Source organism: Sarcophilus harrisii, chromosome 3 (assembly GCF_902635505.1).
Source record: "Sarcophilus harrisii chromosome 3, mSarHar1.11, whole genome shotgun sequence".
Lineage (NCBI taxonomy): Eukaryota > Metazoa > Chordata > Mammalia > Dasyuromorphia > Dasyuridae > Sarcophilus > Sarcophilus harrisii.
This window is the reverse complement of record NC_045428.1, coordinates 476896584-476913083: the sequence shown is the minus strand read 5'-3', so window position 1 is coordinate 476913083 and position 16500 is coordinate 476896584. Positions and strand designations below refer to the sequence as shown.

The following is a 16500-nucleotide window of genomic DNA, read 5'->3' as shown; positions in this document are numbered from 1 at the left end:
TATTCTGGCAATGAAGAGGAGGAAGGCTTTGTCTCATAAGAGGAAGAATTTCAGGAAGTCTTGAGGTTCTAGATGAGGTCTGTTGAGTAAAAAAGAACCAGTTAGAGAAGTGTATTCAAATTTGTGACTGACTGTTCATTTAATTCAAGAGATACTTGGGAGCCATTGTAGGCTTCTCAGAAAAGGAATAACATAATCACAATGACAGTGGAGGGAAATAGTTTTCTTTCTCTTGAATAAGGAAACCCAAAAGGGATAGACATAAAGTCTAGCTCATGATGAATAATCTTCACTGACAAAAAGAATTAATTCGTACTATACCAGTTTCCCAAACCTAACCTTCCTTTTCTAAATGCTTATGAGTGGGAGGGGAGAAGATTGTCCCAAAGAATGTACCTGTTCATTTAATTAGAAGAAACAAACCTGAGCCAATATGATTCATGTGGTGATTGGCTGAAGCTGTAAAGCTGACATGGAGGAAAGAAAAAAAACTTTTAAAAAACAAATATAGACTGAACTCCCGGCTGATACAACCTAATACTTCCTCATTTTCATTAGGGAAAAAAAATTGAGAAATCTAAAGAAACAGATGAGCTAGAAGACATTAAAAAAAATGAGTCACCTATTGACACAATTAGGATGAGAAACTATATAAACATCCCAGGCTAGATCAGCAATTACTGTACCAACCATAGGGCTGTGAACAATAGTTTCTTGACAGCAATCATGTACTACTCTGCGTTGTACACTCTGAGTCTTTTGACAAGCTGCCTTGCTTTTCCACTGCCCCGAGAAGCAGGAAAAATGAATGACCAACAATGGGGAAAAGCACGGGTATGTACTTACATTGTTTTTTCCTGAACCCTTATTAATTCAAAGGAGACATTATTAGGCATATTTGCTCCAGGCCCATTTAACAGTACTGTTTGTTTCTTTTAAAACTAAAGTCCACAAAACTATAATTTTAATGATGAATAAACAGAAACTTATTTTATCATAGCTACCTCTTTAGAAAATAGATTGATGTGGCTTGTCCAGAATGGGTTAAAAGTTATTCAGACCCCTCTTTAAACCTTCCCATGCCTCAGGAGTTGGGTTGTCATAAAACTATTAAGGGAAGCCAGTTTTGTAGCTTAGGAGAATAGAATCTATATTAATTTAAGGATAATTTTAATGTCAAAGAAAAAGTATTCCTTACGGAACCAGCATAATATAGTAAGTAAAAAGCCAGTCTCAGAACCATGAAGAACTTAACTCAAGTTTCATCTAACACACAATGGTTGTATGTGACTTTTAGCAAGTCATTTAACTTCTTAATGTTCCGTGCAATTCTAAGCAAGATTATATACTTCAGAGTCAGCAGATCAATGAAAGTAATATCTGAGATCTAAGGCTAGTGAATATCTGTGTCTGGGAATAAACTAGGGAAGTTACCTTGAAGACTAAGGTTGACTCTTCTTAAGTGAGAATTTATAAGCTATTTTGTGTCACTATACAAAGAAATCTAATGTTATGTCCATTTGAACATGATTAATACCTAACCATTTATATATTATAAATAATTTTCATAAAATCTGTTTATTTCCAATTTGGGATTACTGTATTTATACATCCAAAGTCTATTTCTATTATCTAAAAGTATATAATTGTTTAACTTAATGTGTAATGTATTGAACTGAGGAACAGGGGCAGGGGGTAGGAGAGAACCATTTACTTAGTTGATCAAGATAACTTGGTTGTTTTGTTTTTTTTTTTCTGTGAATTTCTTACTATTAACAATGTGAAATCATGGTCAATATTAGGGTGTCTAATCCTTGAGAGTTGAACCCATCTGAAAGTCTGATTTTTGAAAATTGTTATTTAAGACCTTGTGGGACTGTTAACTGATTATGTCAGGTATGATTATCAAGGAATGCTACTGAGTCAATAATCGATGATGATGGCAACCCTATGGGGTTTTACATGCATAAATTGTAGGTGGAATTTTCATGGGAAAGAATGGGAGAATGACTATTGGCATGAACTGAAGTAGGATTTTCCTGATTCAGTTTCCCCAACATGACATTTCTTGAAAAGAAAATATCATATATGGTTCAATATTAATTAGCCATCTACATATGAGATGAGAGTTGAGTCAATATATTTTATCTAGAATTGACATCAAAATAAGGGAACACTTTCCTTTATATCTCTACTCTTATTGTAAATTTTCATAATATGTCAGATGACAAGTATGAAGGCAACATTAAAACTTTATCTTATATAAACTAATTTTGGGAAATAAACTGAGTCATTATATATATATATACACACACACACACACACACACATATATATATATCAAGGTGCAGGTATAAAATCTGAGTTATTTTGTCTAGAATTTTAGCCCTTTATGTATTCCAAACAAGTAATTATGTGTTTAGCTTTGACATCTGTTACTAGCTATATATTCCTGGTTAAGATCCTTTAATTTCTCAATTCTTTGGGAATAATTAGGTAAATGATGCATAGATTTGTGAATCCAAGATATTCTGTTATTTAGTTAATATAAAGAACTGCCTGTGTTAAGGAGAGGAATATAAATGCAATTTTTAGGAAAATGGCTTATGTTCTATCTTTTAACATCAACTATTTTTATAGAATCATTCATTTGAACAGAGCTAGAGGTTGAAAATGATTTATTGTAAATAATTTATTTGATATGCAGTGTTTTAAAATGGGATTATTTAAAATTGGTTAGTCAGTGTATCCATTCCAGAACCTTTTGTTAAAACTGGCAACTTTTAAATGAATTCATTTTTGTATTAGATTCCATCTTATAAAAATGACTACTGCTTTCTGTTTTTTCATATAGATATGTAGAGATAAATTATATAGATATAGACAGATAGATCTTAGATATACATGATATAGATAGTATATCAACATGAAAATTGGCCAACCTAAAATTGTGAATTCCCTGGTCCAAATTTGATTTCTAATAGATATATGAGGTTTATACTAACTTTCATTATTTTATCTGGTTAATGGCCAAGTAAGTTTAAGTTTACAAAGTAAATTTAAGTTTGTTAAGATCAATTTTGTAGGAAATTTCTACAAGTCACCTGAGCTGAAGAAGAACTGAGACCATACCAGATATTTCTAGAAGAAGAGAAGCATCTACTTCCTCCACCCTCTGCATTTTTATGTAATGTCTACTTATCAAAGGGAATTTACTTCTTTGATTTTGTCAATGTTATCAAAGAGGATCCCCCCCACCCCACTCTGATTTTTGACAAAGCACCATCCATCTTTTTCTTTTCCCTCTCACATTGTCTCCCCTTATGAGTTCCATAGTTAGAAACTCTTGATGAAGTGTTTAGTGGATATGTTTGTCCACAATTACCTTTTGGTGTGATTGCCTTTAGTCTAAGAAAGCCAAATAACTGTCCTTTTATTAATAAATTGCTGGTCTTATTAATAAAATGATGAAATTACTTTCCCCCAAAAAAGAAGGAGGAGCCAACTCCTTATCCAGGAGTTTTCTCCTGTGAAATCATAGGTCCAGACTATTTCCTATTCAATAATAATTAAATTCCCCTCCCTTTGCTCTAAGATTCAGTGACAATGGGCCCCTTGTTTTTTTCTCAAACACAAGATTCCATCTTCTGACCTCAAGCATTTTCACTGCCCCCATACCTGGAACTAACTCTTCTTCCTCCCCCTTCCTCTCCCCTGCCCTTCCTCCCCTCTCTTCCTCTTCTCCTCCCCATCCCCCCACCCTCTCTCTCCTTTTCCCCATCTTCTCTTCTCTCTCCTCTTCCCCATCCCTCCTCTCTCCCTTTATCCCTCTCCCCATCACCCCCTTCTTCCCATCCTCCCTCCTCTCCCTTTTTCCCTTCTCTCTGTCTTGCTCTTGCTCTCTCTTTTCATCTCTCATTGCTGACTTTCCTGATTTCCTGCCAGTCCCAGATAAAATTTCACTTCTACAAAAAGTTTTTCCCAATCTCTGTTAATGCCTTACTTATGATGATTACACTCACATACATGTGTATATATATATATATACACATGTATGTGTATATGCCCATATATGTGTATGAGCATGTGTGTGTGTTTATAGTTGTTTGCATGTTGTCTCTCTCCTTCAGATCAGGGACTATCTTTTGCCTTTCTTTGTTATCCTAATGTTTAGCACAATGCCTAGCACATAATAGATGTTTTATCTTAATAAATCTTATTAGCTGATTGACTGAGAAGTATTTAAGGCCAGATCTGAATTACAATCTGCCTTACTCCAGGTTGAATGCATTAATACCAAATTACTAATAAACTATTAATATCTGATTTAATGAACAAAAACTTTCATCCCTCAATTTTCTTATAGCATAATGGAATGAGTACTAGATCTGGAGACAGAAGATCTAGGTTCAAGTCCAGCCCCATCATGTATTTGCTGTATGATCTTAGAAAAGTCATACTGTTGAGGTTAGGGTAACAATTCCTACTTTGAAATAAACATATGATAAATCCACAATGGCTATTCTCTTTGCCAAAAAGAACATTTATTAAGGAGAAGTGATTACAGACAAAATGAAGAATAAAATAAGTGGTCATTATGAAATAGATTTGGGAGAGAAATATGGTTACCAAAGAAAGGAGCTTGGAAGAATCCATTAAAGGAATATTCCATGAGGCTTGAATATGCCATTGTCTAGCAGGTTAAATCCATAAAGAAATTTAGCAGATTAATCACAGTTAACTATAGTAAGGAGAAAGATGCCATTAAAAGGATTATGAGGAGAAGATAGAGTACCTCATAGCAGACTTCCTCCTAAAAAAATAACTTATCAAAGATCTTCATCATGAGCTCATCTTTTTTTTTATTAAAGGTTTTTAATTTTCAAAAGATATGCCTAAATAATTTTTAGCACTAACCCTAGCAAAACCTTGTATTCCAATTTCCCCCTTTCCCCCTACCCCCTTCCCTAGATAGCAAGCAATTCAGTACATGTTAAACATTGTTAAAATATATGTTAAATCCAATATATGCATACATATTTATACAATTATCATGCTGCACAAGAAAGATCAAATCAAAAGGGAAAAAATGAAAAAGAAAATAAAATGCAAGCAAACAACAAAAAAAAGAATGAAAATACTATGTTGTGATTTACACTTAGTTCCCACAATCCTCTCTATGGGTGCAGCTGACTTTCTTCATCACAATATCATTGGAACTGGCCTGAACCATCTCATTGTTAAAAAGAGCCATGTCCATCAGAATTGATCATCGTATAATCTTGTTGTTGCCATGTATAATGATCTCCTAGTTCTGCTCATTTCACTTAGCATCAGTTCATGTAGGTCCATGAGCACATCTTTAAAAGGGGAAATGCAACCTTGGAGGTCTCTCAGAGGAGGAAGGGAAAGCACCAGGGAAAAATTTGGTAGCTCAGAGGAGGGATCAAGGAAGAGCCACATGAATGCGTCTAGCAGACCAGGAATCAGATCTGTCTAAGGATAAAGCAAATCAATATCTCAAAGATTGTTTAAAGATGCCCAGAAGTTGGAAAGATAGATTATGAAGGCTGATAAAGAGTTCCAGGCTTATAATATACAAACAGGATAGTCTGGGACTTGGTTATGACTGATACTAGCTGGTTGGGTTTCTTCCTCACAAGGGAAGAGATTAAACCCAAAGTCCACATCAAAATCACTTTTGAAATTTAATGGGTACAATAAAATGCTTATTTCATAGAATTGTTATGAAGATCAAATGAGATTATATATGGGAGAATATTTTTAAAATTGAAAATTGCTATATAAATATAAGATATAATTAGCGAAGCATATCAGCAAATAAGCTTTTGTAAAACACTGATATCATTTTAAATGCTCTAGGTGGGAGAAGAGATAAGGACTGAGAAATGCTGGGGGGTGGAGGGGATCCCAGTTTGGATTAAATAGAATATGCTCTGAACCTGTGGACAAACCCTGAAATCAAGGTATTTCTCTAAGGGTACTCTGGAAACCTAGTACTAGTTGGGGATCAAGATCAATTTCATCTCAAGGGATCTATGAATTGTAGCAAATATCTCTTAACTGTCCTGGTTAAGGAAAGTTAACAGATACTTTGAGATGGTCATACCTCAATACCCCAGCAAAAAATCATAAAACCTCAGAAGGCATCCTCTCTGATATCCAGACTTTGTGTGAAGGCCTGGTAGCAAAGCATAATCCCCTATTTGCCTAAGTAGCCAATTCCTTTTTTAAGTCACTACTAATTAGGAAGGTTTTTCTTACATTAAACCTAAATCTGCCTCCCAACAGTTTCTATCCATTCTTCTTACTTTTACTCTCTGGGGCAAAGCAGAATAAATTTAATCCCTACTTAAAAAATGGAAGGTGCTAAATAAATGCAAGTTTAACTGTTGTTAACCATAAAGTAGCCAAATATTTTTCAGTCACTTGTAAAATAGAGAAATGAATCAACAATGTATTCTGTGTGTCTATATATACAAATGTAGCTACACACATTTGTTTGTTTGTTTGTTTTTCAGTGTAACTTTACAAAACAAATGAATAAATCTCAAGAGGGATTGGGGAAAAATTTTGGTTTGGGTTTTCCCTCTAAAAGCCATGCTATCCTATGCATACCAAAGGGGTAAAATAAACTATTTTGTTGGTTGGCTTTCAATCAATGATTTATTCATTGACTAATAAGCAACTCCCAATGTAAAGGAAAAGCATGATAATTTTAATCAAATCTTGAATTTTTAAGCAAATAATTTTCCTTGCTCCTCTTGCTAAAGTAGGATTTGGGGTCAATGACAGCTGAGCAGCTCAGTTTTAAAAAGACAAGAAATACTTAAAAAACCATTTTATTCTCCATAACAGGAATACCTCAAAAACTTCTATTTATATGATCCTGAAGCACGACTAAACAATTTAGAAGACAAAATAAAAGAAATGCAAAAGTTCTTTGGCCTCCCACAAACAGGAATTTTAAACACCAACACCATGGAAATAATTCAGAAACCTAGATGTGGGGTACCTGATATTGGAGAATTCACTTTGTTTCCTGGGAGACCTAAATGGCCTTCTAACGTAGTAACCTACAGGTTAGTTTTACTTTATTTCATTCTGGCAAAGAAATAACAATGACAATAATTTTGTAAGGTATGTCAAATATTGCTTTCTTGTCTGGCTATCAGGATTCTCTCTTATACTCAAGACCTGCCACGATCAACAGTGGATCATTTAGTAGAGAAGGCTCTTGACATGTGGAGTAAAGCTTCAACACTGACCTTCAAGAAAGTGAGGAGAGGAAATGCAGATATTCTCATTGGTTTTGCCAGAGGAGGTAAGGCTTTTAAATACATTCTTTTTTTTTTTTTTCATTTTTATAGTGAACTTGAATAAATACAATCATTTTAATATGTAAAGAATAGAAGAAAATCTCTTATGAAACAATGAATTCAATTACATTTGGCTATTTTTTAAACTTATCATAAATTTAACATCAATTAAAATGCTGTCATTCTTGTCTGTTATTTTTTTTCCTGAACATTCCTTTTCCTGTATACATTTTCTCAATTTTCATGGAGATTTATTTTTCTTTTTTTTGTCATTACTATTCTTCCTTCTCATAATTTTAATACCATCCTGAAATATGCAACAGATCAATATTTTAAACATTTTTAAGTTATTTTCCTAAATGTTAGTATAACATTGAGAAACCATTGCTTGAGTCAATATGGGCTAAAATACAAAACTTACTCTACCTACCTAAGGAATCATTATGCCCTAAACCCAGGAACATAGTCAAAAACAATATCAGACCTGTAATAGTCTAATTTCAAAGGAGAAAGAAAATATATATACTTTCTTTTTTTACATTGTTTTGTGCTTTTTTTTTAACCCCAACACATGGGACCACATCAAATGGGGTAAGTAACCCCAACATATGGTTTAGGATTAGCCTTAAATCTAGGGTTTCCCATGACAGGAAGAGAAAGGTATTCAATATTCAATAAAATTCAGGCATGCAATAAGTATTCATTTCCTTCATACAAAAGTCATGCTAAAACAAACAATAAGACTTAAACTAGACTGGTAACAGCATACCAAATCCAATCAAAAAGTTGATACTTAAAACCATCTAAAACTAGACAATTCATGGAACTACTGATTAAAGCTTTTACATTACTTAAAATCATCTAAAACTAAAGTCGTTTATGGGACTATTAAAGCTTTTTTACTCTGTACTGTCCAAATTCCTGGTACATGACTTCTAACAAAATAGGACAAATTTGGATCGATCCTCTTTTTGGTTGTCTTCTCCAAAAACACTAAAACCTATCTGCCTCAGTTTCTTCACCTGTAAAATGGGAGGGGGGAGATTAATGACAGTACCCACTTCATAGGGCTAGATCAAATTGCAGTAAAGATTAAATGAGATAGTATTTGCTAAGTGGTTATTAAAATAAATGGAACATAATTAGTGTTTAATAAATGTTTATTTTCTTCATCCCTTCTTGATAACACACATAGCTTGTCATAAAACCTGATATGTATAACTAGCCATTTAAGCATTAGATTTCTTTTAACTCTAACTGCTTAAAACAAAATACCTTTTTCTACCCATGGACTATCAATGGTAATAACTATTTATGTTCACATAACTATGCACACATAAATATATGTCACTTAGCTGCTATAAATAAATATATATATATACATATATATATATATATATAACATATCTTAATTTTTATTTGCCTCAGTTTCCTCATCAGTAAAATAGAGAATAAAAGCACCTACCTCCCGGGGTTGCTATGAGGATCAGATGAGTTAATAATCATAAAGCACTCAGGACTATAGAAATGCTAGTTAACATTATTATTATTAAACATGTGAAATATATGTATCTATCAGTGATGTAGAGGAGTTAGAGATACAGATTATGGATATGAATGTGGGTAGATATGGAGACAGATACAGATAAAAATATGGAAAGACAGATATAAATATACTTAACCTATGAAGAACCAGCATGGTATAGTAGATTGGAGTTGGTCTCAAAGTCAGGATAACCTTGTTTTAAGTGCAATCTTGCTTTTTCTTTGTTTTGCTAGCCCTTGGCACAGTGCCTGGCACATAATAAGTGCTTATTGAAGGTCTGTTAATTGACTGATTGACTGATTGACATATACTAACTATGTGAGCAAGGCAAACCACTTAACCTTTAGGGAGTGCCTAATACCATTCTAAAACTATAAATTACAGTGTGGTTGCTAGTCTGTATGGGGAAGGAACTCCCCAACTAAGGAAATAACAAGTCCAGAGCAAAAACACAAGATCACTCCTGGAGGGAAGTAAGATAAATAGGTAGTCTTACTTCTTCTTAGAAAGGGTAGATAGGTAGTATTTGCACTTCACAGATGAGAAGGATAAAGACTTCCAAATATGAAACGATTTGCTTAGGTTCATACAGCTAGTAAATGGCTGAACCGAGGAATCATAGTCAGAGCATAGAATTAGGGAACTTTAGATTTAAAGAAGGATGAAGCCCAAAAAGTCATCTCATCTAGGTGCCTTATTTCACAGATGAAGGAACGGTGAGTCAAATATAGGGAACTTCCAGTTCTACCAAGCTGCCTCCAGGTTTTAAGCTCAATGCCTACAATATAGTCTCTAGCTATATAAATTCAATCATTCAAATATTTCCACAAGTTTAAAAAAAAACAGTTTAACCCTAATTCCCATTTTCTTAGGCAGGCCAATGACTGTTGTTCTTTTTCCTTAGCTCATGGGGACTTCAATCCATTTGATGGAGCAGGAGGAATCCTGGCTCATGCATTTGCACCAGGAATAGACTTAGGAGGAGATGCTCACTTTGATAATGATGAACAATGGACTGATGGCAGCAAATTAGGTAATGATTTTCATGTTCTTTTCTACCTAAAGTAGAAAACCTGAAGGCAAAATGTCTCACTGGGTACCTAGAATATGCCATTTAAATATGAAAATGGGAAAGTTATGATACTAATAAATATGTTAAACTTTGTTTGACATTTACACTTTGACTACTAAAGAGATGGAGCAGAGATATAATACATCCTATTCAATTCTACAATCATTTAAATGCCTTCAGTGTAATAGGAAATGGGCAATGGGTTATACAAAGGCAAAAAAAGAATATATGTCTTATCCTCAAGGTGTTTACCTCTACTAAAGGGGCAGGAGAGGACTCTAACTTGTAGCAAATAAGAAGAGACTTCAGAGCGGAGCTTTGGGTTTGACATGTTCTAAGGAAGCCATGGCACTTCAAAATAGTGAGAGCCAATGGAATTTCACTGTGTCTTCCCAGAGCAAGAGAAAATATAGAGCTGCTCCTCTGTTCAGATGTCCCTGTATATCAGAGTAATTAACTCAGACAAATGCAAGGCAGTTCAAATTCTGATGTCTCCCTTTAACCTTGAAATCTAACTAGCTCACCCCTTACCAAGAGGTGAAAGTTCATTTTACATATAAGGAAACTGAGATAAACAGGCAAAAAAATCCAAATAATATTTGTTGCAGTTCCCAGTCTAAACCACTCTTCCTCTAAATCCACCCTAAAACTCTGTTAAAAATGTAAATATCCATCCTGCAAATAATTGAGAATTATATTTTAGGAAATTCTTGAGTTGTAATAATTTAATGTCATGTTGTAATTATAATAATAATAATTTTGTAATAATTAAATCTATCTTCTTTTATTGTAGGAATTAACTTTTTATTTGCTGCTACTCATGAACTTGGACATTCATTGGGGCTAGGTCATTCTTCTGACCCTGATGCTGTGATGTATCCTACCTATAGCTATAAAAACCCAAAGGACTTTGGTCTGTCACCAGATGATATTAGAGGGATTCAGAAACTTTATGGTAAGGTTCAGGAATTTTGACATAAAATTTCACAATTGTCAGAATTTTAGAGCAATTTCCATGACAAACTTGAACAGGAAAAGCTGTGAAATGGGCATGAACTTGGAAAGAAGTTTTACAACCTGGGATTTTTTTTTCTTTTTTAATCACTGAGATCACAAATATTTACAATCTAACAAAGCCATTTTCTTTTACCTCAACAGATTGATACAGAATGTTTAATAGATGAATGGTTGGTCATTTAAGAAGATTAAAACATCTTATTGATGAAATCAATAATAGTTCATCATTAGGTAGAATGTTGTTCACAACACTATAAATTATGTAATTTTCATCAAAACTCAGGAAAACTTCCTACCTTTCTAGTCCTCTTACACTTTATTTTTCTTTGCATAATCTATGATCCAAGAACAAGGCTTTCTTCTTCTTCTTCTTCTTCACACACAATACTCCTTCTGCTGATTCCAAGTATTTTCATTGGCTATTCTCCAGCCTATAATGCTCTTCTTCTCATCCTTGGCTTTATTCAAATCTCTGCCAAAATCCCACTTTTTTCCCTCAGTCCTCCTTAATTTGAATGCTTTCCATCACATATTATTTCTAATTTATAGTGAATAAATTGTTTATATATTACTGTTTCCATGCCCTATTAAACTGTGGGCTCTTTGAGTACTGGCACTAGTTTTTGTCTATTTTTTAAAGCCTCTATACTTAGCACAGTGTCAGATAATAGGCACTTAATAAATGGTAGCTGACAAAGGACCTAAAAGGCACCTAGTCCCACCCATACCTGCAGAAGATATCCTTCCAAACAAGTGCTCTTTTATCCTCTACCAGAAAGTTCCTAGGCCTCCTATGGCAGCCCATTCCATTATGAATAGCTTAAGTATTAGGAAGCTTTCATTACATCAAACTTCAATCTGTTTGGCTATAATCTTTCACCTATTTTTCCTACTCTTTGGCCATCTGAAGCTAAAGTAAACAAGCTTAGCCACTCTTCCATTTGATAATCCTTCAAATATAGCCATCAATTATTCTTTCCTTCATGTTCAATATCCCTAGCTCTTTCCACCAATCCTCACATGGCATGGTCTGGAGGTCACTTTCCATCCCGATCACCCACTTCTGTTCTTCAACATGACAATGTTTTCTCTAAACTATAGCATCCAAAACTAAATCCAGTTTCACTATGTTCTAACCAAAGCAGGATAGACAGAATTTAACTTCCTTCATACTAAACACTGTGCCTGTCAATTAGCCTAATATAGTATCTCTTCCAACAGCTCTGTTGCCCCCATTGAATTATATTGACCATGTTGGTATTTGGTTATTTTTCAATTGAGTCCAACTCTTCGTGATCCTATTGGGTTTTTCTTGGCAAAGATACTGGAGTTGATTGTCATTTCTTTTTCCAGTGGATTTTACAAATGAAAAAACTAAGGCAAACAAAGTTAAATGAATTGCCCAGGATCATAGCTAGTTAAGTGTCTGAGGTCAAATTCAAACTCAGGAAAATAAGGCTTCTTGACTCCAGGTCTGGCACTCTATCTATTACTAACTTAACTGTCCCTTGATTTTATGATAGCCCTGGGCTTCTTAAACTTTTTTCTACTCACAACCCCTGAGAAATTGTTACATGACCCCAGGTATATAAGTATATAAAATAGATGTGCAAATCATAAATTCAGGCCTTCCTGGTTTCAGGTTCATCACTGAGTCACCTAGCTGCCTCTTTAGATTTACCAGTCTGATTATTCTATCAATAAAAGGTCTGGGTTTAGTCTGGCATGAATTTTCCTAGATAAAATCATTCTGTCTGTTAATGATCAGCCCTTCCCTTTCTAGATGCTAATGATAATAACAACCACCACCACCCCAATGGCAGCAGTAGCAAAAAAAAAAAAAAATACAGACATTCTAGAATTTTGCTAGGAAATGAAGACAGGAAAACTCTCTTTGCAAATAAGGAAACTGTGACTTAAAGATTAAGTTTTACTCAAAACCATAGAACTGGAAAGTATTAGAGCTGTGACTTGAACCAGACTTTCTGATTCTCAATCCGGGTGTCTTTCCATTATACCCCATTGCCTCACCTTGCATTGTGTTTACAGCAGACATATATTCCTCAACTAACCTTTGAGACAACTTTTAAGGAAGAAAACAACAATTATTAAGTGCCTACTATACCCTAAACATTGTACCAAACAAAGAAAGCTCTAAAAACAGCTTGTAAACTCAAGATCTCAGAAGGATAATGAGACAACTTGCATACAACTAGGTATAAAAAGACAGAGACAGAATAAATTGGGAATGTTCTCAGAGAGAAGGCATTAAGAGTAAGAGAATGGGGAAAAATTTCTAGCAGCAGATGATACTCTATATGAGACTTGAAGAAAGCCTAGAAAATAAGAGGTAGAGATGAGAAGGAAGAGAGTCCTGGCGTAAGGGACAGACAGTAATAACGATGAGATTAGGGTTCCTGGTGGTCAAGAAGTTGGGTGATGAGGTTAGTGGCAGGTTCGGGGTTCAGGGAACCAAATGAAGAGTTTGGCTCCCTAAGTCCCCTTAAGATACAGTGCAGGGTAAGAAGTTGTGGGAACTCCCTTCAGGAGGTGCAGAAGTCCTTTGTAAAGGAATTTATGAGCCCGAAAAGTTAGAGTGGCAAAAAGAAGTTTATTATTAGCATTGGAAAGTCAGCCTTTGCTATGCATGAATAGAAAGACTGAATTCCCTCATGGCAAGGTAAAGTTCCTAATAAAGAAATCCTGACAGAGAGGTATAAAGTCTTGTTAAGGAAATAGGTGAGGAAGATAAAGAGAAGGTGATGCTGAAAGAGAATATCATTTCAGGGGGCAGAGATTGCTGCTATGCATGGCATGGTATGTTAGGTCCTCTGCAAGAACTTAGTTTTAAATTGCCATTTTTATAAGAAAATCTGAGACAGAAGTTTCAAGCAAATGAGATTCCTTCAATGCTGTCTAGCCCCCAGGTCTAGATGAGCTCATTTACTGGGAGTGGTTTCGAGCTAGAATTAGAGAAAATTTTGGAATTGAATGAATCTCTGGGCTAATCTTCAATTGAATAGGGTTGGAATTCTCCAGCTCTGGACTCAACTAGCTCATCTAGATAACAAAATGAAGCTGTTTGTCCTGTTTCCCTTGGGCGGGATATTGCTAGGATTCAAGGAGAATCTCTCCATCAAGGAATTTTAGAGAGAGTTTCGTGGCTCCCCTTGTCAATAATATCCATAGTTAGGAGATGAAATGTCATGGGGAGAACAATGAGGAAACCAATGTTCCTGAAGTGCAGAATATATAGACGAGAGCAAGATACAGGAGGCTTAAAAGGGAAGGGAGGAAGGGAGGACGTTATTAATGGTTTTAATAATCAAATAAAGGTTTTATATTTGTTTCTAGAGGCAATGGAGAGTCACTGATTTTACTGAATAAGGATGAGATATTCAAGCAAAGGGCAGCTAGGTGGTGCAGGAAGATTAATCTTTCTGAGCTCAAATCCAGCCTCAAACACTTACTAGCTATGGGACCACTGGCAAAGTCACTTAATCCTGTTTATATCATTTTTTTCTTCTGTAAAATGAGTTGAAGAAGGAAAGATATTTAAGAGTTTCAAGCCAGCACATTTCTTTCCACTACCTACTCTCAAGGATCTGTCCTAAATTGTTAGAAATGGCCAAATTGCCAATTTTCTGGGGGGACCTAAATGTACAGGAATAGGATGACTGAATACATTGAGAGTGATAACCTGGTATATGGTTAGGCCTTTCAAAAAATGTATTTATGCTGTTACCAAATTCATAACACTGGGCTAGATAAAGCACAGGCATATTTGGTCTTTGTTTTGTCTGTGATTTTTTGTTTTGTTTTGTTTTATATGATGTCATAATATTCTCTTCTGTTCTCTCAACAGGAAAGAAAAGATAATTTCAGAACAATTACAAACAACAGAAAAATATACATTCAACACTCTACTACATTTCTGTTATTTCAAAATGTTTTTATTTTGTCTTGAAATCCTATACTTAAATGCTTTTAAATGAATGGCTTTTCATAGAAATCAAAGGCTAAAACATGAAAGTACAATGTTTTATTTCATTAATTCACTGATTTTTTTTTCCAACAAACATTTGTCAAAGGCCTACTAGGAACAAAGAGCTCTAAGAACTTGAACCACAGCCTGCCCACAACATTAAGGATGACTGATCTCTTAATGTTTATTCATGTTCATAAAGTCCTGCGATTGGTACCGATACCAGAGCTTCAGATCCTCAGATCCTTTTCATAGCCAAAGTAGAAGCAACACGATCAAAATTGAGCTGGCAGTTACCCAGAACAAGGGTAGGTTTCTCTTACAGAAGAGAATCCCACAAACGAGGCCTTGGCTAGATAAGTGACTTGCTCCAATCACACAGCAATCTGATTACAGAACTAGTAATGCACTTTGAGGGTCCCAAACCCTAGCCTGCGTTCTTTCTACCACACTATTCCCTCACCTCACTTTCTTGAAAAGGCATCCCAATTCTCTGCCACATTTGTAACTGCCAAGTGGTGATATTAAACTCTGCATATGCCGGAATTCCAAATTTTTCTTCTGCTCCTCCCAGAAAAAAATCTAGATCCACTTTGGAAGTAATCACCAATTATAGGCATATGTATATATAATAGCTTTTAACAAACAAGAGAAAAGAAAATCAAGTTCTTTCATTTTATAGCCATTGTCCTTGGGAATCTGACAAAAGTTCTATGTAGACTGACAGGTATGGAGAGTTCTTTGTAGTTTATCACAGAAGCACTCTAGAGATCAATTAGATTATCTCTAAAGTTCTTTTCTGCTTCCAGTGCCAAGGTACTATGAAAGTTCTATGATTGGAAGCTCTATAATACCAAGGCTATAATAAATAGGGATATAAAAGTGGGAATACACTTTGAGCATTAAAAATAACAGAATTCTAGGTGCTACATAAACATTTTTAAGCTATTTAACTTGCCTAAAAACAAGAAGGGAAGGAGCAGGATAAGATTTATTCATAAAATAGACAGTGACATTCTTGATTCTGGTATATTCCCCCAATATTAATCACTAGTAATTAAATATTTCAGTATCATTTGTCAGTGCCAGTTAATATCACTTTTGTTTCATGTAACCAGTAGATTGCTCTTCAACAAGCAATTAACATCAATTAACTTTTTAAAATTTAAATTCAGTTTGAACTTAAATACAAAAAGATGAAAAAAATTCCCATGTACATGACACAACACAAAAAAGGATTCAATATGAAACCATGAATATCCATTCACACTGTTTACTTTTTTTTAAAAAACTATATAATAAATACTTCACATTGTTTTTAAAACTATACTACTTTTCTGTGCTTTCTTCTGAGTTTTATTTTTTTCTCTGGAGTATACTGTTTTTCTCCCTTCCTCCCTACCCTACATTAGAGAAGGCCACCATTTAGAACAGAAATGGACAGCTAGAGGCAAACTTATTTGGCTTTTCCAAAGTTTCAAAGCTCACAAGGTCATTTTATCTCCAATACTCTTTAATTTATGATTAAAAAGAAAAATAA

General features: G+C 34.6%; 1 protein-coding gene across 1 annotated transcript; it reads left to right on the top strand.

The window, feature by feature from the left end:
* The first annotated feature begins 583 nt into the window (after positions 1-583).
* On the top strand, positions 584-16271 carry MMP7 (matrix metallopeptidase 7). Its single transcript, XM_023499487.2, has 6 exons — positions 584-834; positions 6880-7103; positions 7197-7345; positions 9791-9919; positions 10752-10913; positions 14841-16271. The coding sequence occupies exons 1-6, from the start codon at positions 727-729 to the stop codon at positions 14852-14854; spliced, it is 786 nt and encodes a 261-aa protein (XP_023355255.1). The 5' UTR covers positions 584-726; the 3' UTR covers positions 14855-16271.
* Positions 16272-16500: the final 229 nt, after the last annotated feature.